Source organism: Lissotriton helveticus, chromosome 8, assembly GCF_964261635.1.
Source record: "Lissotriton helveticus chromosome 8, aLisHel1.1, whole genome shotgun sequence".
NCBI classification, from domain to species: Eukaryota; Metazoa; Chordata; class Amphibia; order Caudata; family Salamandridae; genus Lissotriton; species Lissotriton helveticus.
The window spans coordinates 278,597,547-278,619,598 of record NC_136069.1 but is presented as its reverse complement, the minus strand read 5'-3'; the positions used below and the strand labels follow the sequence as shown (position 1 = coordinate 278,619,598).

The 22,052-nt window shown below is 49.7% G+C and overlaps 1 protein-coding gene across 2 annotated transcripts in view; it reads left to right on the top strand.

Moving 5' to 3' along the window:
• ALKBH8 (alkB homolog 8, tRNA methyltransferase) overlaps positions 1-22,052 on the top strand; it is a 416,983-nt gene that overhangs the window by 235,884 nt on the left and 159,047 nt on the right. For both annotated transcript variants that reach the window (XM_078657033.1, XM_078657032.1), the window contains exon 9: positions 20,520-20,671. In XM_078657033.1, the coding sequence (XP_078513159.1) occupies positions 20,520-20,671 (152 nt within the window). The remainder of the gene's footprint in view (positions 1-20,519; positions 20,672-22,052) is intronic.

Genomic DNA, 22,052 nt, shown 5'->3' with positions numbered 1-22,052 from the left:
CGGCAGGCGGACACTGGAAGGTGGGAGACGGAGCCGCGGAACCGATCTGACCCGTGGAGACTTGGCTGTGTGGTGAGAGGCCGGGAGGCGCTGGTCGGCTGGAGGGGCATTGCGGAGCGGAGGGCCAAGAGCGAGCCGGTGGAGGTCCCGGCCCAGGCTGGCCGCGGTGCTACTGGCGGCTGGCGGAGGAAGCTGCTGTGAGGAGATGAGTCGAGGGCCCGCTCCTACCTCGCTGCGGACACGAGGAGGTGGGCACAGAACACTCTGGCACACAACTGAAGCTGGTGAGTGGGGCGCTAGCTGTGACCGGGCCTGCTGGGACTGGTGGCGTGGGGCTGGCGGAGGGAATACTGCCAGAATAGGCGGTGGCGCCTGGCGGGTCCCGCACGTTGAGGCCTATAGGGGCTGAGGGGCACCGCCTAGTGGCTACATTGCTGTGTCCCTGAACCGGCTTAGGTCGGGGGCTAGTTGGCGGCCGTGGGTGCGGGTCAGGCAGGGCCTGCGAGCGGTGGGGAGTCTGGAAGGCGTTGTGGGTGACCACTGCTGGTGCGTATTAAGACAGCCAGACGACGATTAGTGCCCCCCTCCATTTCTATACCAAGCCGCACTAACACAAAGCTAGAAGCGTTAATCATCTGGGCGGCCTTGAAGGCGCAGTGAGGCGGAAGAGGCGAGACAGTGTGTAGACACGGCGGAGGACTGAGGGCCGCCGCATTGCCAGGACCCACGCACTAATCAGTGCTCGTGCAGGTGTAGGAAGTGTCGAACTATTGGAGCAGACCACGTGGCGCCATGGGTAAGTCCGAGCCCAGATAGGCCAAGCTGACTTTTGAAAACAAACGGCTCACACGAGCGGTGGATGGTCTGCATGAGCAGGGCGGGGCTGAAGGAGATACGTCCACGCCAGATGAAACGGAGGACGACACCCGCACGATACTCCTTGAGCTGCGAGCGGGTATGAAATCCATAGACAGTAAAATCGACATGGTGAAAAAAAAGGTAGACAAACATGAAAAACGGTTAGACGTGCTGGAGAACAGGGTGTTCGATGGTCACGACACGCAGACGGAGACCCGCACGCAGCTCCTCCAAATGGAAAAGATCCTGGAAGTGATCAGTGCGAAAAACGAAGATTTAGAAGCGCGATCTAGGCGCAATAACGTGCAAATTCTTGGCCTGTCGGAGACTACACCTATCTCCAAGATGGAGCCTTTCATCGATGGCATGCTGCGTGAACTTTTCGGGACCGCTCTGTCCAGTATGATGATTGTGGAGAGGGCTCACAGGTCCTTGGGGCCCAGATCAAAACCGGGTGCACCTCCGAGGCCGATCATCGCCAGGCTACTTAATTATGCAGACCGAGACTCCATCCTGAGGGAGGCGAGGGCAAAAGAACCAGTGGTGTATAAGGGCGATACACTGTCCTTTTTCCCAGACTACACTCCGACGGTTCAGGCGGCGCGCCGCAAATTAGTCCCGGTGAAAATGCTGCTTCGGGAGGCAATGGTGCCATATGCTATGCTCTATCCTGCAAAACTGAAAATATCTCATGAGGAACAGTCACATTTCTTTACAGATGCTAAGTCTGCGTTGAAATTTACGAAACACATCTACAAGGTCAAGCCAAGGGAACAACGGACAATTGTGGAGCAGACGGCTTCCGGACTGGACGACGCAGACTGATAGACTGGCGACTGCTGCACTGTATACATAACTCATGAGTATGTTGCTGGGCCTCTCACTTTTGCCAAGAGGAGCGAAGCGTGCTTGATCAGGCTGGTTTGTTGGATTGAGGCGGGCGGGAGTTTCTGTTCTGCTTGTTGTTCTCTCGGGGACCCAGGGCGGGGCGGTGCACTGTTCACTGTTGAAAACTTGAAAGCGATTCAGCGGTACTATGATGGAAATAGTTCCGGCGGCCGCACTACGGTGCGTGTATATGCTGCTGTGCTTCTTCCCCCATTGGGTATTACCTGAATGGTTGCTGTCAGTGGGGGGAGGGGGCTGGTCTCGACCTGATTGGGAGGTTGGAGTGGGTGGCGGGGGGGCGGTGGGTTCTATGTGGTTTTTGTGTGTGTTGGATTTTTTGTACATTGGGATCGATCACAAATGCGAAAGGTTATATTTATCATGTAAGGCAGTGGTGTTGCTCTGCGATTGCTTGGGTAATCTCCCGGGAGGCTCCCCTTCACGAACTGATATTATTGCGACAGGGAATGTCTAATGGCTGACAACTGTGTAATGCTAACTTGGAATGTCCGTGGCCTCAACTCCCTAAACAGGGAAGGCAGGTGGCAGCGTACCTGAACAGACATGGGGTACAAGTGGCGTTGTTACAGGAGACACACTTGGCTTCACATGTGGTGTGTGGGGCACTAGGCAGGTGGGCAGGTTTTCAATTTGCTGCATCATATTCTTCCTATGCGAGGAGAGTGTTGACTCTGGTAAAGAGAGGGGTCGACCTTCAAATGTTACACACGTATGCAGACGATGAGGGGAGATGAGCTATGGTGTGTGGGAAGTTGTGCTGCACGATGGTCGTCATTTTGAATATGTACTGCCCCATAGTGGATGACCCGGTGTGTGTGGCTCGTATTTGTGCTCAGCTGAGGGTCTGGCCTGCTGCGCCTGTTATCTGGGGGGGGAGATTTGAATACGTACTTGGATGTGCAGCTGGATAAGTCTAACCCGGGGACACACCGCACCCCCAGAGTAGCTGCAAGTGTGTTGCAAGCCATGGAGGAGTTTGGTTTGCAGGATGTATGGAGAATACGTAATCCAGAGAGGAAGGATTGTACACATGCGACACCTATGCATGGAAGTTGGTCGAGACTTGACTACTGGCTGGTTGGCGATGAACTCATGGAGTGGGTAGTGGAGGTGGTGCCTCTTGCTTGTACTCTGTCGGACCATAACCCGGTGCTCTTGCTTTTGACAAACCCAGCTGGAGTGCGCCGTCCTTTTATGTGGCAACTACGTGCTGAGTCACTTCTGGATCCTATTTATGACAAAACCATACACGATGCAATAGTGCAATATTTTATGTTGAATGAGGGCACGGTTGATCGGGTTGCAACACTGTGGGAGGCCTTCAAAGTCACCATCAGAGGGACATGTATCGGTTTGGCAGCAGGCATACTTCGGGATATAAGAGCGCAACTGCAGCGACTAGAATCCGAAATGCGGGATTTGGAGCGTGATTATGCCGCCCGGCCTGCGCTGTCTAAAATGGCTAAACTGCGGGAATTGATGGTAGAATACGATGCACAGGCGGAGGCAGAGATTAAATATATTTATCGCAGATATGGGGCCCGAAGATATGGTGAGGCAGGCAGGCCAGGACGGACGCTAGCGTTCAAAATAAAAAAGAGATTAGAGCAGCAGCGGGTGGACAGGATAGTGAATGAAACGGGAGCCGAGTATTATACTCCAGAAGCTATAACGGAACAATTTTGTAAATTTTATGCGGATTTGTATAACACTCAAAATACGCTGACTACCGAGGACTTTGATGAGCACTTGGACGACATCGCGTGCGCTTGGTTGACAGATGCACAGCAACAGTATTTATGTCTCCCAATAGATGAGCAAGACATTAAATTGTCCATAGCTGCGTTGGCTAATGGTAAAGCACCGGGCCCGGATGGGTTGCCGGTTGAGTTTTACAAGAAATATGCTGATCTCCTCGCACCGCATCTACTGGCAGTATATGCGGAAGCACACAAAACTGGGATACTCCCCCCATCACTGAGAGTCACATTGTTGAAAAAAGATAAGCCCCCAGAGCGCTGCGACTCCTATCGCCCGTTGTCTTTGATTAATATTGATGCCAAGATTTTGGCCAAAATCATAGCCACCAAGCTGCAACCTTTGATGCACGGACTGATTCTGCCGGATCAGTCAGGTTTCATACCTGAGCGGTCTACCTCGCATAACCTGCGTACACTCTTTTCCATGTTTCATGTGCTGGAGCCGAGTTTGGAGGCTGCGACGGTGCTATTAGATGCTGCCAAAGCGTTCGACTCCGTGGAATGGCAGTATATGCACAGAGTACTACGTCGCATGGGGTTTCCCCCATTATTCCTTCAGTGGATAACGGTGCTGTACACGGCGCCATCGGCGAGAGTGAGGGATGGGAGATCGACTTCGGAATCGTTATGTATTAAAAGGAGAACCCGGCAGGGATGTCCCCTCTCGCCCATGCTGTTCGCGATTATTTTGGAACCACTGGCCTGCGTGATACGGCAACGACACAGGGAAACTGCGTTGAACTATCATAATCGGCCGGTTTCTATTTCAATGTACGCCGACGACATGGTATTGTTCGTACGGGAACCGTCTCAGTATTTGGTGCAGCTGCTACGGGAATATGTGCGGTTCGGATGCATTTCTGGATTACAGATAAACTGGGAGAAGTCGCTTATAATCCCGCTGACGGAAAAGACTGTGCGCCGTGAACTCGAGTTCCCACTGGTATGGTCGGCAGACCCCGTTAAGTACCTGGGAGTGTGGGTGCACCGCGACCCGGCGGTTGTAATACGAGAGAATTACGGTCGAGCTAGTTCCAATCTGGAAAATATGGTCGAGACCTGGCTGCAGCTGCCGCTTTCGCTTGCGGATCGCATCGCTCTTATCAAAATGGTGGTGCTGCCGCGTTTTCTTTACTTGTTCGTGAACGTGCCCATAGTGCTGAATCTGTCATTTTTCAAGACGCTTCGCGGTCATCTGCTTCGGTTGGTGTGGGGAGGTAAGACGGCGAGAGTGCAGTGGTCGGTTCTTACCAGGGGATATGAGCGTGGTGGATTCGCAGCCCCAGACTTTTACGCATAATACTTAAGTGCCCAAGCTCAATATCTATATTACTGGTATAGACCGCATGCCTACACGCCACATGTAGCGGTGGAGGAGGGGGATGCTGCCCCGGTCCCCTTGCATAGTGTAGTAACACATAGTTTGCGCAGTACCCCGAAATCGGAAATAAATGCGATCGATGCTGCGATATCGGCATGTTATGTTATGTTAAAAAATTTGTACCGCGCACGTACACCGAGACGGTTTCTTGGCGCTCATAACAGACATAACAACTAAGGCAGGGAGCACTACTCAAAGGCCAACTTAAAAAGGTGGGTTTTCAGGGTTTTTCGGAACATGGCATGGCAACGCATAGGGAAATTGGCACAAAAACTACCGTTGTACGCACCGGATCTGCACCTCGAATATCATGCGCATTTGTCGGTCACACGTGAGGCCCCGTCTCTGAGGTTGCTGAAGGAGGTAGGCATTACTCACATGTGGGATGTATACCCAAACGGCACGTTTATCGAACAGTAAGACTTAAGTCACATTGAGAACCAGTCACTTCTGTTCCGCTTTGCGATTCATCGCTTGCGGAGTGCAGCCCGGGAGCATTATACCACTTTCCTGGATGAGCCTCTGGCGCTAGCATCTTTGCAATCTGTTCTAACTGCACCCAATAATAAGAAACTAATTTCTAAGATATATACATTTATCAAAGACGAAACAGTGTTGGGTGTGGACAAAAGCTTGAATCGGAGTAGGGAGGGAACGGCAGAGTAGCGTGTACGGGGCTGGGGAGCCTGACAATGGGAACGGAACGTAGATTGTAAGAGCACATTGTCCGTTGAGTGCATAGTGATTGATCTTTGGAAACGCATTTGAACTGTGATCGAGCTTGTTTTTCTTTGTGTTTAATATCTTCTATTGTGTTTTCATTTGTGGTCTTGTCAACACAGGGCTTTTCTTTTTATTTCATATTTTCTTTTTGTTTCTTGTGATCCGCATCTGCCTAGGCTTTTACTGAATTGTTAAAACACTGTTGGGTTTTATTGCATATATAGAAATTGTTTCTACGATGGGACAGTTGCTGTGGAAACTTATGTGAACTCTGTATCGTGTTCTAATAGGGAGACATGGATGTGGATGTTGTCCTCTCTCTTTGGTTGTCATTATTATTATTTGCAAAATACAAATTAAAAAAAAAACTACTTTAAGTGTACACTTTTATGCTCCAAGTATAATAAGGACTGTGATTTTTCACAAAACATTTGATCAGTGGAAAATACTCAATGTGATGTCTCATTGTAGATGACTAGTAACATAAATTAAGAATGTTTTAAGACGGGGCGTTGCTAGCAGCCGAGAGGAATGGCCGCGTTCTGAACTGGCTCCTCGGCCCGCGCCCATAATGAAGACTTCTACTCTCAGCTAGTGCCATAGATGACCCATCCTCACAAGAGCATCTATCGCTGACCTGCCTGGGCGCTTTCGCCTGCTCCCTGGCCGCCTCCGGGCCCCTGCGGCCGCTGCGGACTCCCGAGGCTCTGCTGCCTCATCAGCCTAAAATGGCGGCCGGAGCTGCCGACTGTCGAGAGCCTCGATTCCGGCGCTGACTCCAAGAGCAGGGAGCTTCCACAAACAGAACGCACCAGGGTCGAGACTGACAGACCCGACTGTCTCCCACTGTGCGACTCCTCCGCCTTGCTGAGACGGTCGGAGCGGGAGAACTGCTGCAGACAGCGGGGCCCCCCCAGAGCCCGGAGTAACACCTAAGCGAGTCCCCGGCTTTGGGCCTTCTACCGGGGACCGCTCCACACTGCCCGCACCTCGGCCGGACGCTCTCGCTGGCTATCAACTGCTGCCCCGATAGTCCGGACCCATCATTACTCCCTGTGAGGTGAAAGGGGCCCCCACGGGAAGGTGTGCTACCCTGTCTGGCAGCTCCGCCTGAAACGAACCGGGGAGATCTGCGGCCTACCTGCGACCTGCCGGAAGGAGTTCCGGTGGCTGGGCTGTCCAGGCCCACATGATCTGCCCCTGAGCATCTGGCCTCCCGACAACGCTGTGATTGGGATTGACCCTCCGCGGGGGACATCGCCGACTGTCTCCCACTGTGCGGCTCCTCCGCCTGGCTGGGACGATCGGAGCCGGGGAGCTGCTGCAGACGGCGGGACCCCCCCAGAGCCCGAAGTGACAACTACGCGAGACCCCGGCTTTGGGCCTTCTGCCGGGGACTGCTCCACACTGCCCACACCTTGGCCGGACGCTCTCGCTGGCCATCCACTGTTGCCCTGATGGTCCGGACCCATCATTACTCCCTGTGAGGTGAGAGGGGGCCCCCACGAGACGACGTGCTACCCTGTCAGGCCGCTCCACCTGAAACGAACTGGGGTGATCTGCGGCCTACTCGTGACCCGCCAGAAGGGGTTCCGGTGGCTGGACTCTCCAGGCCCACAGGATCTGCCTCTGAGCACCTGGCCTCCCGACAACGTTGCGACTGGGATTTAACCCTCCGCGGAGGGCACCGCCTCAACTGCCCCGAAGAGACCGGCAACGGGAGACAGTATTGAAACAAACGGTTGCTGCCTTGCGTCTGGCCCTGTGTCACGGGAACGAGCCACCCTCCCATTTCTTCTAAAGGCGCTCTCGTGCTTGTGGACTTACCTGGGATAACACAGTCCCATAAAGTGGCCGGACCCTGGAAGCGCCCCCCTCCTCGACTCATATGACCTGCCTGCCTGTGCTCCTAAGTGCGTGGGGCGCTCTCCAACGAGATCTGAGATCTACTGCTAAATAAGCGACGCCTTTATACTCTCGACCTTCAGGTGATACCTTGCTCCTTCTCCCCTGCCCCCACCTGGGTCATCACTACCCCAGTACTTTTGGTCTAGCGGGAGGGGTGTCGACCTGCCTGAATCAGGAGGGAGAGGGTCTACTCCTGTTGACTATTCCTAGACCCGCGTCACCGGCTGCGCTGGGAGTATCGACGCCCCAACATGTCCTCCAGTAAGGGCAACCGACCATCTAATCAGAGGCAAATCAACAAACTCTCATGGGGTTCTAAAGGGGAGCCCAAAGAGGTGAACCCTGAAAATGCGCCCAAAACTGCGAACCCCTCCCCCCCCCGGCAACACGTACCCCCACGCCTGAAGACATGATGGAAGCGATAGCCGGGGTTCGTTCGTCACTGGAGACCCGAATAGACTCGGTTAACATAGAGGTTACCCTACTACGCGCGGACCTCCGAACAATGGAATCCAAGGTACGGGACATAGAGGTCAAAACCACGGCGCTCATAGATGACACCTCTACTCTCCAACAGCAGGTGGCCCAACTTCGAAAACAACAAGCGCAAATGGGGGAGCTCCTGGACGACTATGAAGGACGCGCTAGACTCAACAACCTCCGCATCCTAGGTGTCCCGGAACGAATGGAGGGGCCTGCCACTGACCTCTTTGTCGAAAACCTAATCCAGAACCACCTCCAGCCAAAACAACTCTCCAACTACTTCTCTATCAAACTAGCACATAGAGTCCCTGGAGGGAGACCGAAGGTGGGCGCTCCCCCCTGTCCAATAATTGCCCGGGTGTTTAACTTCCGAGACCGTGATGTCATCCTTCAAACGGCGCGAGCAGGTCCACCTGTACGATTGGAGAACGCCCAGATAACTTTCTTTCCCGACTTCACGGTGAAGGTTCAGGCTCGTAGGCATAGCTTCCTCGAAGTCAAAAAGGCACTCCGTGCCAAAGACATTAAGTACGCTATGCTGTTTCCTGCCAAGCTGCGAGTGGAGTAGAACGGGAAAACTTGGTTCTTCTTGTCACCTGAAGAAACATGGGACTGGGGCTCAAGGGGTGACGTCAATCAGGGGCCACCCAGCGTCATCGCCGCGGATCGACCGAACATACTGATCCTGATTTGCCCCCGGAAAGTCAAGATCTGTTCTCTGAAGACATTCGAAAAGACTTGTGAACTCACCAGCGGCCTGTTCATCTCCGCCACCAATAGAACGCTGTCCTGAGGCTCGAATTGTACGACTGGAGTCTTCTGACCCTGAGTGGCCGAGGACACTTTGACTTTGTCTCCACCTCTGCTGCCTTGATTTCTACTCTCTGCGGTCCAGACGCCGGGGAGCGTCCAGGTTATGTCATTGCTTAATGTACTATGTGAATATTATTGTTGATACATGTTTATTGAAGTTGCACTTGACTTAAATATTCGTCACTTTTGGGTGAGGGCAACTATGGCTCTCCACACACCCCGTACATGTTTGGGAGGACGACAGATACTCTGCCTAGTTGGGGAGTGGATAGTTTCAAGTCCACGGGCAGGGGGGCTGGGTGGGGGGTTGGAATGAGCTGTTCTGTTCTGGATTTATTGGTTTTCTTTTGTGTTTTCAGCAAAGTCTTTCCTTCTCACTCTTCATTGCTCCTTCTGGGGCCTCAAATGCCGCGATGGCTACCAGGGGTACCACTCTGTCCCCAGGAGGATCGAAGGTCTCCTGATCCTGTGTCCCGACTTGACTTGATAGACCGGTGGCCTAAGTGGCCCCTCTTACATCCCGCCTTGTTTGTTATGATCCTTGTATTGTTTTTGTCTTTTTTGTTTTTGTTTACACGTTGCAGAGTCTTTTTGGACATGGAGCTTGCTACACAGCGTTACGTACCCTCGCAAGGCATTCCACACTCAACATTAGGGCGCATTTGGTCTCCCTTGGACTCTACCTTCGTCCGGCTCAGGTCCGCTTTCGGCTCTGGGAAACACTCCGAGACTCAAGGGCCTACACTCCGTAAATATCTTCCAGTCCTTAAGCCACCATGACATCCCCTCTGACTAAGTCTCTCTCCCTCATGACATGGAATGTCAATGGCCTGGGCAGTAGAATAAAACGAGGGATAGTCATGCAGTATCTCAAACGCCAAGCTCCGGACTTGGTCCTCCTTTAGGAAACACACCTGATGGGTAACACATGTCTAGCACTACACCGAGGGGGTTACAAATTGCTCGTCCATGCAGGATTTACCTCCGGTTCCAGAGGAACCGGTATCCTTGTTCGTAAAAATGTTGCACTAACGTGTACAAAGACATGGGCTGACCCACTTGGTCGCTTTGCTGTGGTAGAGGCCATCTGGGAGGGGAAACCATTAAATGTTATCTCAGTTTACATTCCTCCAACCTTGGGAAAAGACGCATTGCAAACCCTGCAGCGACTCATACTAGATCTCCCACAAGGATCCCTGCTTATCGGGGGAGACTTTAATATGACAATGAATGACGCCCTCGATCGACACCCCCAACGTACGTCACATAGGCAGGGCTCTGATCTCCTAACTTTTACGCAGGCGATGGGACTCGAAGACATATGGCGTTCGTTTCACCCGACTACTTCTTACTTCACACACTATTCTAATGCCCATAATAGTAGCTCTCATATAGATTACCTTTTCTCCCCCACAACTGATATGGAGTTTTTTCGCCACTCTAAGGGGCTCCCCAGGGGAATTTCAGACCACTCCCCACTTCTTGTAGAATTCACATACCATCGCCAGAGATCCCGCGGTCCCATAATAATAACCCCTTGGCTTCTAAAATCCCCGACATAAAAGACTGCCTGCTAGAACACATGGAATATTACTTCACCGAAAATGTCGGGTCCGTGAAGTCGGCTATAACCATCTGGGAGGCCTATAAGGCTGTACTCAAAGGGAAGGCGATAGCTCTCAAAACTGGTTATATACACAAACAAAATGAGCACCTAATCCAGGCCGAAGTAGACCTAGCCCACTTGGAATCGACCCACAACGCGCACCCCTCGGAAGAGACCGCAACCCGTCTCCGAACACAACAATTAGAATATAAAGCACCAGCCTTAGAGAGAGCGCAGGCCAAACTCTTAAAGACTCGCCACCGAGTGTATGAATTGGGGGATAGAGCAGGTAAAATGCTGGCATGGCTCGAAAAACGTGAGCAAGGCTCCCGATGGATCCCGAAATTGTCCGGCCCAGACAATTCTTCTGTTACAGACCCCGGAGAAATAGCGGAGGTCTTTGCTACTCACCTAGAGGGAGTATACACAGCCAGGGCGCATTACAGTGCCGAGGAGTCTAGACTACTCTTAAATGAAATGCGCTTACCCACTCTTTCTGAGACTGACGCGTAGGAACTAGAGGTAGACCTCACAATGGAGGAGATTGGCAATGCATTGTTTGCTATTAAGTCAGGAAAAGCTATGGACCTCAACAGTGTCCCTATTGAATTTCTGAAAGGTATGGCGGGTGAGATTCTCCCACACTTGAAGGCAATGTTCGAGGAGTGCCGTGATACCGGATGCCTGCCGCTAGACCAACGGTTGGCATCGATAGTTGTAATTCACAAACCTACTAAACCAACTACTGATTGTGGCTCTTATAGGCCGATTTCCCTCATTAACTATGAGGTGAAAATTCTGGCGAAACTCCTCGCCACCAGACTCATGACAGTTCTCCCCTCCTTAATTCACGAGGATCAATCGGGATTCCTCCCAGGCCGTGACATGGCGCTTAATCTCCGTAGGGTTCACAATGTTATGTGTAGAATACCATCTCTCCAGGAAGACGCAACTATCCTTTCCCTCGACGCCACGCTCGCCTTTGACTCCATAGAATGGTCTTACCTTTTCGAGGTCTTAGTCCGTTACGGCTTCGGTCCAAAATGTATTCAATGGGTCCGATTGCTCTATACTGATCTCGGGGGTCAAGTTTTAGTTAATGGCCACACATCTAGACGATTTCCACTACACAGAGGAACTAGACAGGGATGTCCCCTATCCCCATTATTGTTCGCGCTCACCCTAGAGCCTTTGGCCCATTGGGCCAGGACGGATAACTCTGTCCGAGGCCTCCGGTGGAATGACGATACAATAGACAAGATCTCACTATATGCAGATGACATCCTTTTCTTCATCTCTTCCCCCAAATCCTCTATTAATAGCCTATTGCACGTCATCACCAATTTTGGCAAATACTCGGGCTTCCCCATCAATTGGTCCAAATCAGTGATGTACGTGCTACATGGCCCACTCCCTCCTCTCCCGAGGGGATACTCGATTGATGTGGCCCAGGATGGATTCAAGTACCTCGGCATCTTTGTCACCCCAGACCCCAAAGTCTTCTATGACAGTAACCTAAAGGGCCCGGTACAAAGACTTCATAATGACGTATCGCATTGGAGATCGCTACCTCTGTCTCTCCCAGGCAGAGTAGCCCTCTTTAATATGCTTGCACTTCCTCGCTTTTTATAAGCCTTGCAAAACTGCCCATTTCCCATTGCCGACTCCTATTTTAATGAACTAGAGGGAGACCTCCGCCTCCGCCTGTGGGATGGCGGCTCCCCCTGCATTGCTCTTCTCTCGCTTACGCAGGGGTGGTACGATGGTGGTATTGCCTTGCCAAATATTCGACTTTATTATTGGGCATCTCAATTGACAGCCACCAACTCTTGGCTATATGGTCCACCAACAAACCCTGCTTTCCACCTTGAACGATATCAGACGGGCCGTGAGGGCTACCTCGGTGCCTTATATGGTAAGCCTTCCCGCACTCGATATATAGGCCTGATGTCCCAAACGCTAGCAGTCTGGCACCGAGCGAATAAGCGCCTCGACTGGTCTGACACTCTCACGTTATCCACTCCGCTTTGGGCCTCACATACACTAGGCTCCCTCTGTCATTATCAGGGCTTTGACAAGTGGGACATGATCGACATCTCTACCCTGGGAGACATGATTCATAAGGGCAAACTGCTGACATTCGTAGAGCTCCAGAAGAAGTATGATTTAGCCAACTCTGAGGCCTTCCGCTACCTCCAAATCAAACATGCCATACTCACTAATGTCCCTGATCTCACTTCTCTTCCACAATCCTCGCCTCTTGAGGATCGACTATTATCAGAACCCCTTCAGGCCAAGGCGATATCCTATACCTACCGCAAGCTATGCAATAACATGCCTAACACCTTCCACCTCCTGAGAGACAAATGGCAGGGCGACATTGGGGCCATGGAGGATGCTGAGTGGCAGGCGGCACTGATGTCCCCGCGTGAGTCGGCTATCAATCACAGATTCAGGCTTATACAATTGAAGATATTACACAGAACATATATGTCTGCTCCCTTGCTAGCCAAGATTGGTAAGCGCACAACTGATTTCTGCCTCCGTAACTGCGGGCTTGGTGGCACTTTCTACCACACTATCTGGGACTGCCCGATGATCCAAGATCTGTGGGAACGAGCGACCCATAAGATGTCTGATGCACTGGGCAAGCCGGTCCCTCTGTCTCCCAAAAGCGGACTCCTTAATGTATGGGACCCCACAGATCTGACTGCGCTGGAATGTCAATGGGCAGCTCTGGGCTTTCTCTTATTAAAACATGAAATAGCAATGCAATGGGGCTCGCCAAATAAACCGCTCTTGATCAGATGGGTTGCTGCAATGGACACATGTATGTTATCTGAAAAAACTGTATACAAGGTCAGAGGGTGTCCTGGAACTTGGGATAAGAAATGGGGTCACTGGAATGTCTATAGGGGCGAACTCTGTACTTCCCCTACAACTGAAATGGCGATGACCAGGACTGGTCCTCCCCGTACTCGCACTAATAATGCACTGCTGTAATGTATGCCTTCTATGTCAATTTTTGTACTTAATGATTGCCAACTGATCATTTACTCTGCTTGTTTAATAAAATATTTAAAAAAATATATATTTAAAAAAAAAGAACGGCTGCCTGCTAAGGGAGCTCCGCGCGCCAGAACTTTCACTTGATTAATACCATCCTACCAAAGCCTTCTGCGTGCTATGAGAAACCCTCGGGGCAGTTGACGGAGGTTGCGGCGCATTTTGGTGGGGTCGGAGGACTTGTGCCCATCGCACTGCTCTTATACCAGACTGTGATGTCGCTGAGGGCCGTGCATGAAAATGGCGCCGGCCGGGTGAACGAATGTTGTGGGCTCCGGTCTGCGTCGGATGGAGCGAGCCTGCAGACCACTAATTGGAATTTATGGCTGGAAGCGGGAGGAACGGCAAGATATAGACCTGTCGCTGGCAGAGGGGCGCACGCCTGGGACGGCGAGGCCTGCGAGATGCGCGGAACCTTTGTGTGGCGGAGGGACCTGGGCCGAAGTGCGATGCGGCCCCTCTCCTGAACCGGCGGACCGGCGGTGATCTGGTGCAGTGAAAGACCTGAGGAGTGGCATACGTTGGAACCCGAAGTGAAGCCGACCTGCGGGATATCGCTGATATAGGCGACGCTGAGGGAAGGAGTGGAGTCTGCCTGGCAGGGTGAGTGACACACCGGAGCGGGCTGGGCCTGGTTGGTTTGGGCGGCACGGCCTTTATAGGGTGCTACGATCGAGTGTGTGGTGCCGCCTAGTGGAGGCTGTGCTGCGGGATCACGGGAGGCAAAAGCCTGCGTGGTGCTCCTCAAGTGCTCTAGGCGAGTGCTGGGCTGCCTCTCGGTGACTGGGGGGGCGCTCTCCAGAGGTCTCGTCGGCCTTTAGCTAGTCCGGATAACGGACGGACGAGGTTGGGGGACCACGGAGGGCCTCTCGGTTGCGGGGGGGTAGTAGGAGTGCTGACCTAGAAGTGAGACTGCTACCACGGGGCGCTGTATCGATGGGCTTGGACAGACCAAATAGCCCTTGAGGACCCCTGGGAACGTATTGTGTGGTGGACTGGTGCAGGAGTCCTGCTGGCTGGTGTAATAGTACTGGAGGTCTAGCGGTGAGGCCTGTTTACTGGAGGGGGTCTGCTGCCCTGACTGGCTGCTGAAAAAGAACAACTGCATTTGGGGAGCAGGGGTGCTTTGGGGGCGCTGGACACCGATGCAATTGAAGACAAGGGAGGTGTTTGACTGTCCCACCGTGAAAAGAATTGTACTACATATTACTGGTGTAGGTGCTAAGCTAACCGGTCGGGTCATCTGATACTAGTGTCTTCAAGCATGGGCAAATCGGAACCTAAGCAGGCCAAATTACAATTTGAAAACAAACGGTCCACTCGTGCTACTGACAGAATGGGTGAGCAGAGTGAATCACGAGGCGCCGCAGGGCTCGCAGAGGGTGCGGAGGATGATACCAGGACCATATTGTTGGAATCGCGAGCTGGAATGAAGACGATAGATAGCAAGATTGATGCTTTTGCAACTGGTCTCGACATGGTCAAGAAGAAAGTGGACAAGCACGAGCACAGATTGGATGTACTGGAGAACCGTATGTCTGACACGCATAATGCACAAGCTGAATCACGCACGCAGATTCTTCAGATGGAAAAGATACTGGAGGTGATAACTGCGAAGAATGAAGATTTGGAAGCGCGCTCGAGGCGCAATAATCTTCGCATTATTGGATTATCGGAAACCACGCCCATATCCAATATGGAGACTTTCATAGATGGTCTGCTGTGTGAACTCTTTGGGCCAGTCCTATCCACCGTGATGATAGTGGAGCGAGCGCACCGTTCATTGGGGCCGAGGCCTCAACCAGGTGCGCCGCCACGTCCAATTATTACGCGTCTCCTAAACTATGCTGACAGGGACGCTGTGTTGAAAGAGGCTAGGGCCAAGGATCCGGTTATCTATAAAGGAGACAAACTCTAATTTTTCCGGATTATACTCCTATGGTTCAGGTGGCGATAAAGGAATTTGTACCAGTGAAGAAACTGCTGTGAGGGGCATCAGTACCGTACGCCATGTTATACCCGGCCAAGTTGAAAATCACCCATGAGGAGCAATCACATTTTTTTACAGACGCAAAATCAGCGCTGAAGTTCACTAAGCATATTTGTAAGGCCAAACCCCGGCAGAACATGGGTGAAGATACGGCTATGGAGTCGGTACTGGAGGACGTAGGCTAGTGGCGGGCATCTGCTCGGTTGCTATCACATGATGTTATGGAGGCCTGGTCTGATGCTAGAACTGAACTGTTGGCAGTGGATGGCAGGTTTACTGTTTGAGAGAGCGATGGATGGGAGACAAAGACTCACTAAAACTTTACAATGTTTGTCCTGAGCAGGATAGTTATTTCATGCTATTAGGCACAAGTTTCATGGGGCACGCAGGGGGACTAGATAGAAATATTCCGGCGACCGCACTTCGGTGCGGATACTCGTTGCTGAACCTCTTCCCCGAATTGGTGTTCCCCATATGATGCAATGGGTAGTTGGGGGTGATGCATTGAGGGAGGGTAGGGAGGTGTGGTCTCGACCTGATTGGGAGGTTGAAATGGGAGGGGGGAGGGAGTTGGGAGAGGTGTGTTTTTTTTTGGTTTGTTTCGTATCACATCTATCAAACTGTACAGAGATACATATCAAATGGTCCATTGGGTAGAAATGTGTTATAGTAACATACTTTATGCCACTCTGAGTCAAGATGGGGAGCAACTGATTGTAGACGTGAGATAACTGATGGGAGATAGATGTAGGATGTTAACTTGGAATGTCCGCGGCCTCAATTCACCCAAAAAAGTGAGACAGGTGTTAGCATATTTAAATCGTCACATGATACATGTTGCTTTATTACAGGAAACACATTTAACTAAGTACACTGAGTGGGGTATTGCAGGCAGATGGACAGGATTTAGACTGGCGGCTTCCTATTCCTCCTTTGCGAGAGGCGTGCTGATCCTGGTTAAAAAAATGGGTGGAGTTCCAACCACTGCACACATACACGGATGTTGACGGCAGATGTGCGATGGTGTGTGGGAAAATGAGTGGCAAGCTGATCACCATTGTCAATATGTACGGGCCAATTATGGACGATCCGGTTTGTGTTGATCGTGTATGTGGAGTATTAAGGGATTGGCCTGTAGTTTGGGGGGGGATCTGAATACATATTTGAACGTGACACTGGATAAATCTAACCCTATATCTCACCGCACCCCTAAGGTTGCCAAGAGTGTTGTACGGGCCATGGAGGAATTTGGTTTATATGATGTTTGGCGAGTGCGCAACCCGCAGGTGTGGGAAGGTACACATGCGACGCCGATGCATGGAAGTTGGTCGCGCTTGGATTATTGGCTGGTAGGAGCGGAGATGATGGAATGGGTGGAAGAGGTAACACCTCTTGCTAGAACGTTGTCAGATCATAACCCAGTGAGGCTGGATGTGATATTCCTGACGGCTGTGAGACGCCCCTTTACGTGGCGACTGCGGTCTGAAGCGCTACTTGACCCAATATATGGGACGACAGTGCGGGAGGCCATTGTACAATACTTCACTGTAGACGAAGCTTCAACACTGTGGGAGGCCTTTAAAGTTACGATTAGAGGGGTTTGTATTGGTACTGCAGCGGGTATACTGAGAGACATAAGGACTCAACTTCAAAATATCGAGAGAGCGCTCCGAGACTTGGAATAAGAGTATGCGGCTAAGCAATTGATTAAGGAGTATGATGAACTTGCTGACACGGAGGTTAAATATCTATCGCGTAGACACACGGCGAGACTATATGGGGAGGCTGGTAAGCCGGGACGCATATTGGCGTTCAAAATTAAGGAGCGGCTCGAGCAACCGCGCATAGATAGAATAGTAGATGAACAGGGAGGTGAACATCATAATTCGGAAGGCATCACAGAACAGTTCCGCAGTTTCTATACTGATTTATATAAATTGCAAGGTGCAGCGTCAGAGGTAGAATTTGAGAAGCATTTAGAAGACATAGCATGCGCCTGGCTCTCGGACGCGCGAAGGGAGTATCTGTTCTTCGCCTATAGATGAGCAGGATGTCAAGACAGCGATTGCGGCAATGGCTAATGGTAAGGCACCAGGCCCAGATGGGATTACAGTAGAGTTTTATAAGAAATATGCGTATCTCCTCGCGCCGCATCTATTGGAAATGTACGCAGTAGCGTACGACTCAGGGGAGCTACCACCATCTTTAAGAGAGGCCTTGGTCATTACCTTACTTAAGAAAGCCAAACCCCCAGAAAGATGTGACTCTTAACGCCCGCTGTCACTAATCAATATGGACGCCAAGATTGTGGCTAAAATCTTGGCGACCAGGTTGCAACCCCTGTTGCAGGGCCTGATACTGCCGGAACAATCTGGTTTCATACCTGAAAGATCCACTTCGCACAACCTTTTCACGATTTTCTCCATGTTTCATGTACTTGAGCCGAGTCTGGAGGCGGCGGCAGTGTTATTAGACGCTGCTAAAGCGTTTGATTCGGTGGAATGGCATTATATGTATCGGGTCTTGCGACGTATGGGTTTTCCACCTCTGTTTGTACAGTGGATTACTGTACTTCATACGGCACTGACGGCGAGGGTACGTGTAGAGGGACTAACGTCTGAACCATTTCAAGTTGAGAGGGGTACCCGGAAGGGATGTCCCCTGTCACCGCTTTTATTTGCGATTGTGTTGGAGCCACTGGCTTGTGTAATTCGGCAATGGCACAGGGAGACTGCGCTTAACTTCAATCATCGGCCAGTGGCAATCTCGCTTTATGCAGATGACATGGTCCTCTTCGTTCGTGAGCCATCTAAGTATTTAACGCAGTTGCTCCAGGAGTACGTTCGATTTGGCCATCTGTCGGGCCTCCACATAAACTGGGATAAGTCGTTTATAATCCAATTAACGACAACTACCGCGCGACCCGACTTGGAGTTTCCACTAGTGTGGTCGACGGAACCGGTTAAGTACCTGGGAATTTGGGTGCATTGAGACCCAACTGTGTTAGTCAGGGAGAACTACAGTAGGGCATACTCGAAATTAGAGAGCTTGGTGGACATCTGGATTGCGTTGCCGCTTTCATTGGCGGACCGTATCGCTCTCGTCAAAATGGTGGTGCTACCGAGGTTCCTTTATCTTTTTATAAATATCCCAATAGTGCTAACAATGGAGTTTTAAAAAAAAAATTGCAGCCTGATTCGGTTAGTGTGGGGGGCAAAACCCCGCGAGTACAATGGTCGGTCCTTACTAGAGGGTATGAGAAAGGAGGGTTCGGAGCCCCAGACTTTCATGTGTATTATTTGAGTGCACAGGCTTAGTATGTGTTTTATTGGTACAGGCCACATGCATTCACCCCACACGTGGCGGTGGAGGAAGGAGGTACGTCTCCAATTCCACTTCACAGTGTGATTACTCATTATTCGTGCGGCACTCCGAAGACAGAAATTAATGCAGTTGACACCACGGTTGCTGCTTGGCGGAACATAGGGCAGCTAGGACAGAAGCTACTGGTGTACGCACCATATATGTATCTGGAACATCATGCCGCCATGTCTGTAACACAAGAGGCGCCCTCCATGAGACTGTTGCGTGAGGCAGGTCTCCTGTGCATGAAGGATATTTATCCAAATGGCACGTTCGTCATGCAGATGGACTTGCAATATGTAAGTAACCAATCACTTCTTTTCAGATTTGCTGTACATAGATTGAGACAAGCGGCCAGGTTACATTACACCACTTATCCACAAAAACCTCCCACACTGCTGTGCTTGCAATTTGCGCTCACTACCCCTACTAATAAAAGGATAATATTGAAACTCTATAAGCTGACTAAAGATGAAACTGTGGCTGTATCAGACAGGAGCTGGGATAGATGGAATGAATGCTTGCCCGATCCTATCTCGGAGGAGAATTGGAAATATGAGTGTGGCTTGACGGGAAAGCTCAGCATGAATGGAAATCTTCGGATTATACATTTTAAATACATACATCAGGTGTACTATACTCCAGTGAGACTACACAGATATGGACTGCGTGTGACTGAATGTTGTGAGCGATGTGGGCAAGACAAAGCAGACTTTATGCATTTGGCTTGGGGCTGTAGTAAGGTGTGTGAATTCTGGGAAGCGGTAGTGGGCTGTCTGAAAGATATGGTGACTGCAGATATTCAATGTACTCCAGTTGTGTGTTTGCTTTGTTGCGTGCCGCATATTAAGGGAGTAAATGGTGAGTTTGTACGTCTAGCTTTGTTATTGGCGGCGAGGAGAGTGGCGATTACATGGGGGAGCAGATGCAGGCCTGTGATTGACGTGTGGATCAAAGATTTAGTATGTTGTAGAGACAATTTGAATACATATGCAGAGGAACTGCCAACAATCTCAAGGCCGAGGGACATCTGGGAACCACTACGAATATATTTGCTTAATAAGAGTGAATAATGTTCAGTTTAAAAGGGAAGCTCAGAGGGGTGGATTATATAGTGAGAACTGCTTGATGGACTGCTCAGTCATGTTTGCACAACCCAGGATTGTACAGTGTCAATGATGTGTATCTTTTGATTTTATATTATTTGTTTTTTTTATATTTTGTCTTTGGATGGTCTGTTGTTTTGGTTAAATGTGGAATATCACTCATCAGAATATAGTGAACTGTACTTTATGAACTGTCGTATTGTACAAGCGTGTTTGCCATATGATAAGTGCAACGTCACTGAGGACATATTGTGTATAATTGTTTTTGCGGATTGTCTTTTTGTATTGCACTATAATTCAATTAAAAAAAAAATATTTGGATGAAGCAGAGAATGCTGTAGATGTTATATTACTTTAACACTTTGTTTCAATTTGCCTTTTTTACTTTGAGATATTGACGTTTTCCCTACAAGTGGACTATGCATCGTAATACTTTCCACACGTGCACTAGCTGTTTATTACTCCACTGACAAGTGTATTTTCGGTTTTTATAATGCAGTACCTGCGTATCTCAGTGTGCTGTGTGATCATTGTGTTTGTTGTCTAATTGCAGCATCACCCCAAGGAAGTTTGATGTGGTTCAAGCATCTGAGGGTCTGAACATTGGGGCCATCGCTGTGGATGCTGGCGATATAACATTAAACAAGAGGGGAACAAGGACATCATTCACTTTTAGAAAAGTGAAGACGATCCCCTGCAACTGTGGTAAGCAATCTGACTAAACCATTAATTAAACATGTGATCAGTTGACCAAATTGTTGTATTCTTAGTCTGGAATAATGTGTCCTCTCTATTTGTGAGCACATAATTATGATTTAAGCAGCCTGTATGGCTGAGATAAAGCACCAAATCAGATTCCACAAAAACAAAGGTAAACATCCCTTACGGACCTTCCCTTGTAACAAAGACTTTGAAACAGTTTATTGAAAGCGTGAAAAGTATCTATGCATATTTTCTTGTCATTTCAGTAGCATAAATATATTTGTTTGGAGTAGGCATGAGACTAACATCATGCATTACGTTACACCTGCAGCATCCCAAGCAAATACCTTTAGGAGGCGTCTGCCCCTTTTCCACCAAATGTAGTCCTTCCTGTTGTTCTAGAGGCAGGTGTTTTGGATAGACTTTGTTTTATGGTTCATGATTGGTGCTCACCCAGAAGCCGCTGTCAAGACAAAGGGTCACTGTATTGGTGCGCAGATGGGAACATGGAATATTACGTAGAAGGTTCATTGATTTTCAGTCCTTCAGTACACTAAATGTGTTGGATCAGGCAAAGTGCATCTTCAGTTATTTCTGAAATGTGAACAACAAACAAGTAATTGCCACCAACCAGAAAGCCTGTTACCATTCACGTTTTTTTTTCTGGTATTGGATTATTTATTCCAAAGTTTCAGTTGTAATTGTGAGTCTTGTTAACAAATTTATCTTGAAGACTTATCATTTGTGTTACATGTTTTCTTTTTTGTAACATGCTCCTCCAGATTATATAATAGACTGTTTGCACCCTCCAAAAGGTAGCCTAGGTGAGCCCAAGCCTATTTTTAGTCTTTCTTTGGATATTGTCTACTACCTCATTTCAAATGTTGAAATAGTCTTGAAGTCGATCACCCTGGAGATCACTTTTATTTTTATCTTGAAAAACCAAGCAAACTAAAATTCATTAGTCCCGGAAGATGTAAAAGAAGCACTCCAGCAAAAAGTACTGGAAAATCAAATTAACTACCAAATTAATTTAATTACGAAGACGCCTTGGTGTGGATTGTCGGGGTTTGCTGCAGTCACAACAAAGGAAGAGGGCAGGACAGGAATCTCAGAATATACGGTGTGAGGACAAAGATAGGTAAATACATATAAAAGACTGTTTCTGAAATTTTAAAGTCTGAAGAAGAATATGTAAGGATTACAATTAAAGTTCTAAGTTGTGTTTCTTTGAAATTTTACAATCTGATTACAGTGGCCAGCCTGTTTGTGCATGAGGAGTAAAATCTGAGAAATGCCAAGTCAAAGAAGGCAGTCTAGCATTCTACAATTGTACTATGCTTAAATATGTTGTTATGAGTCTCTTTTCTAATTTTCTGAAGTT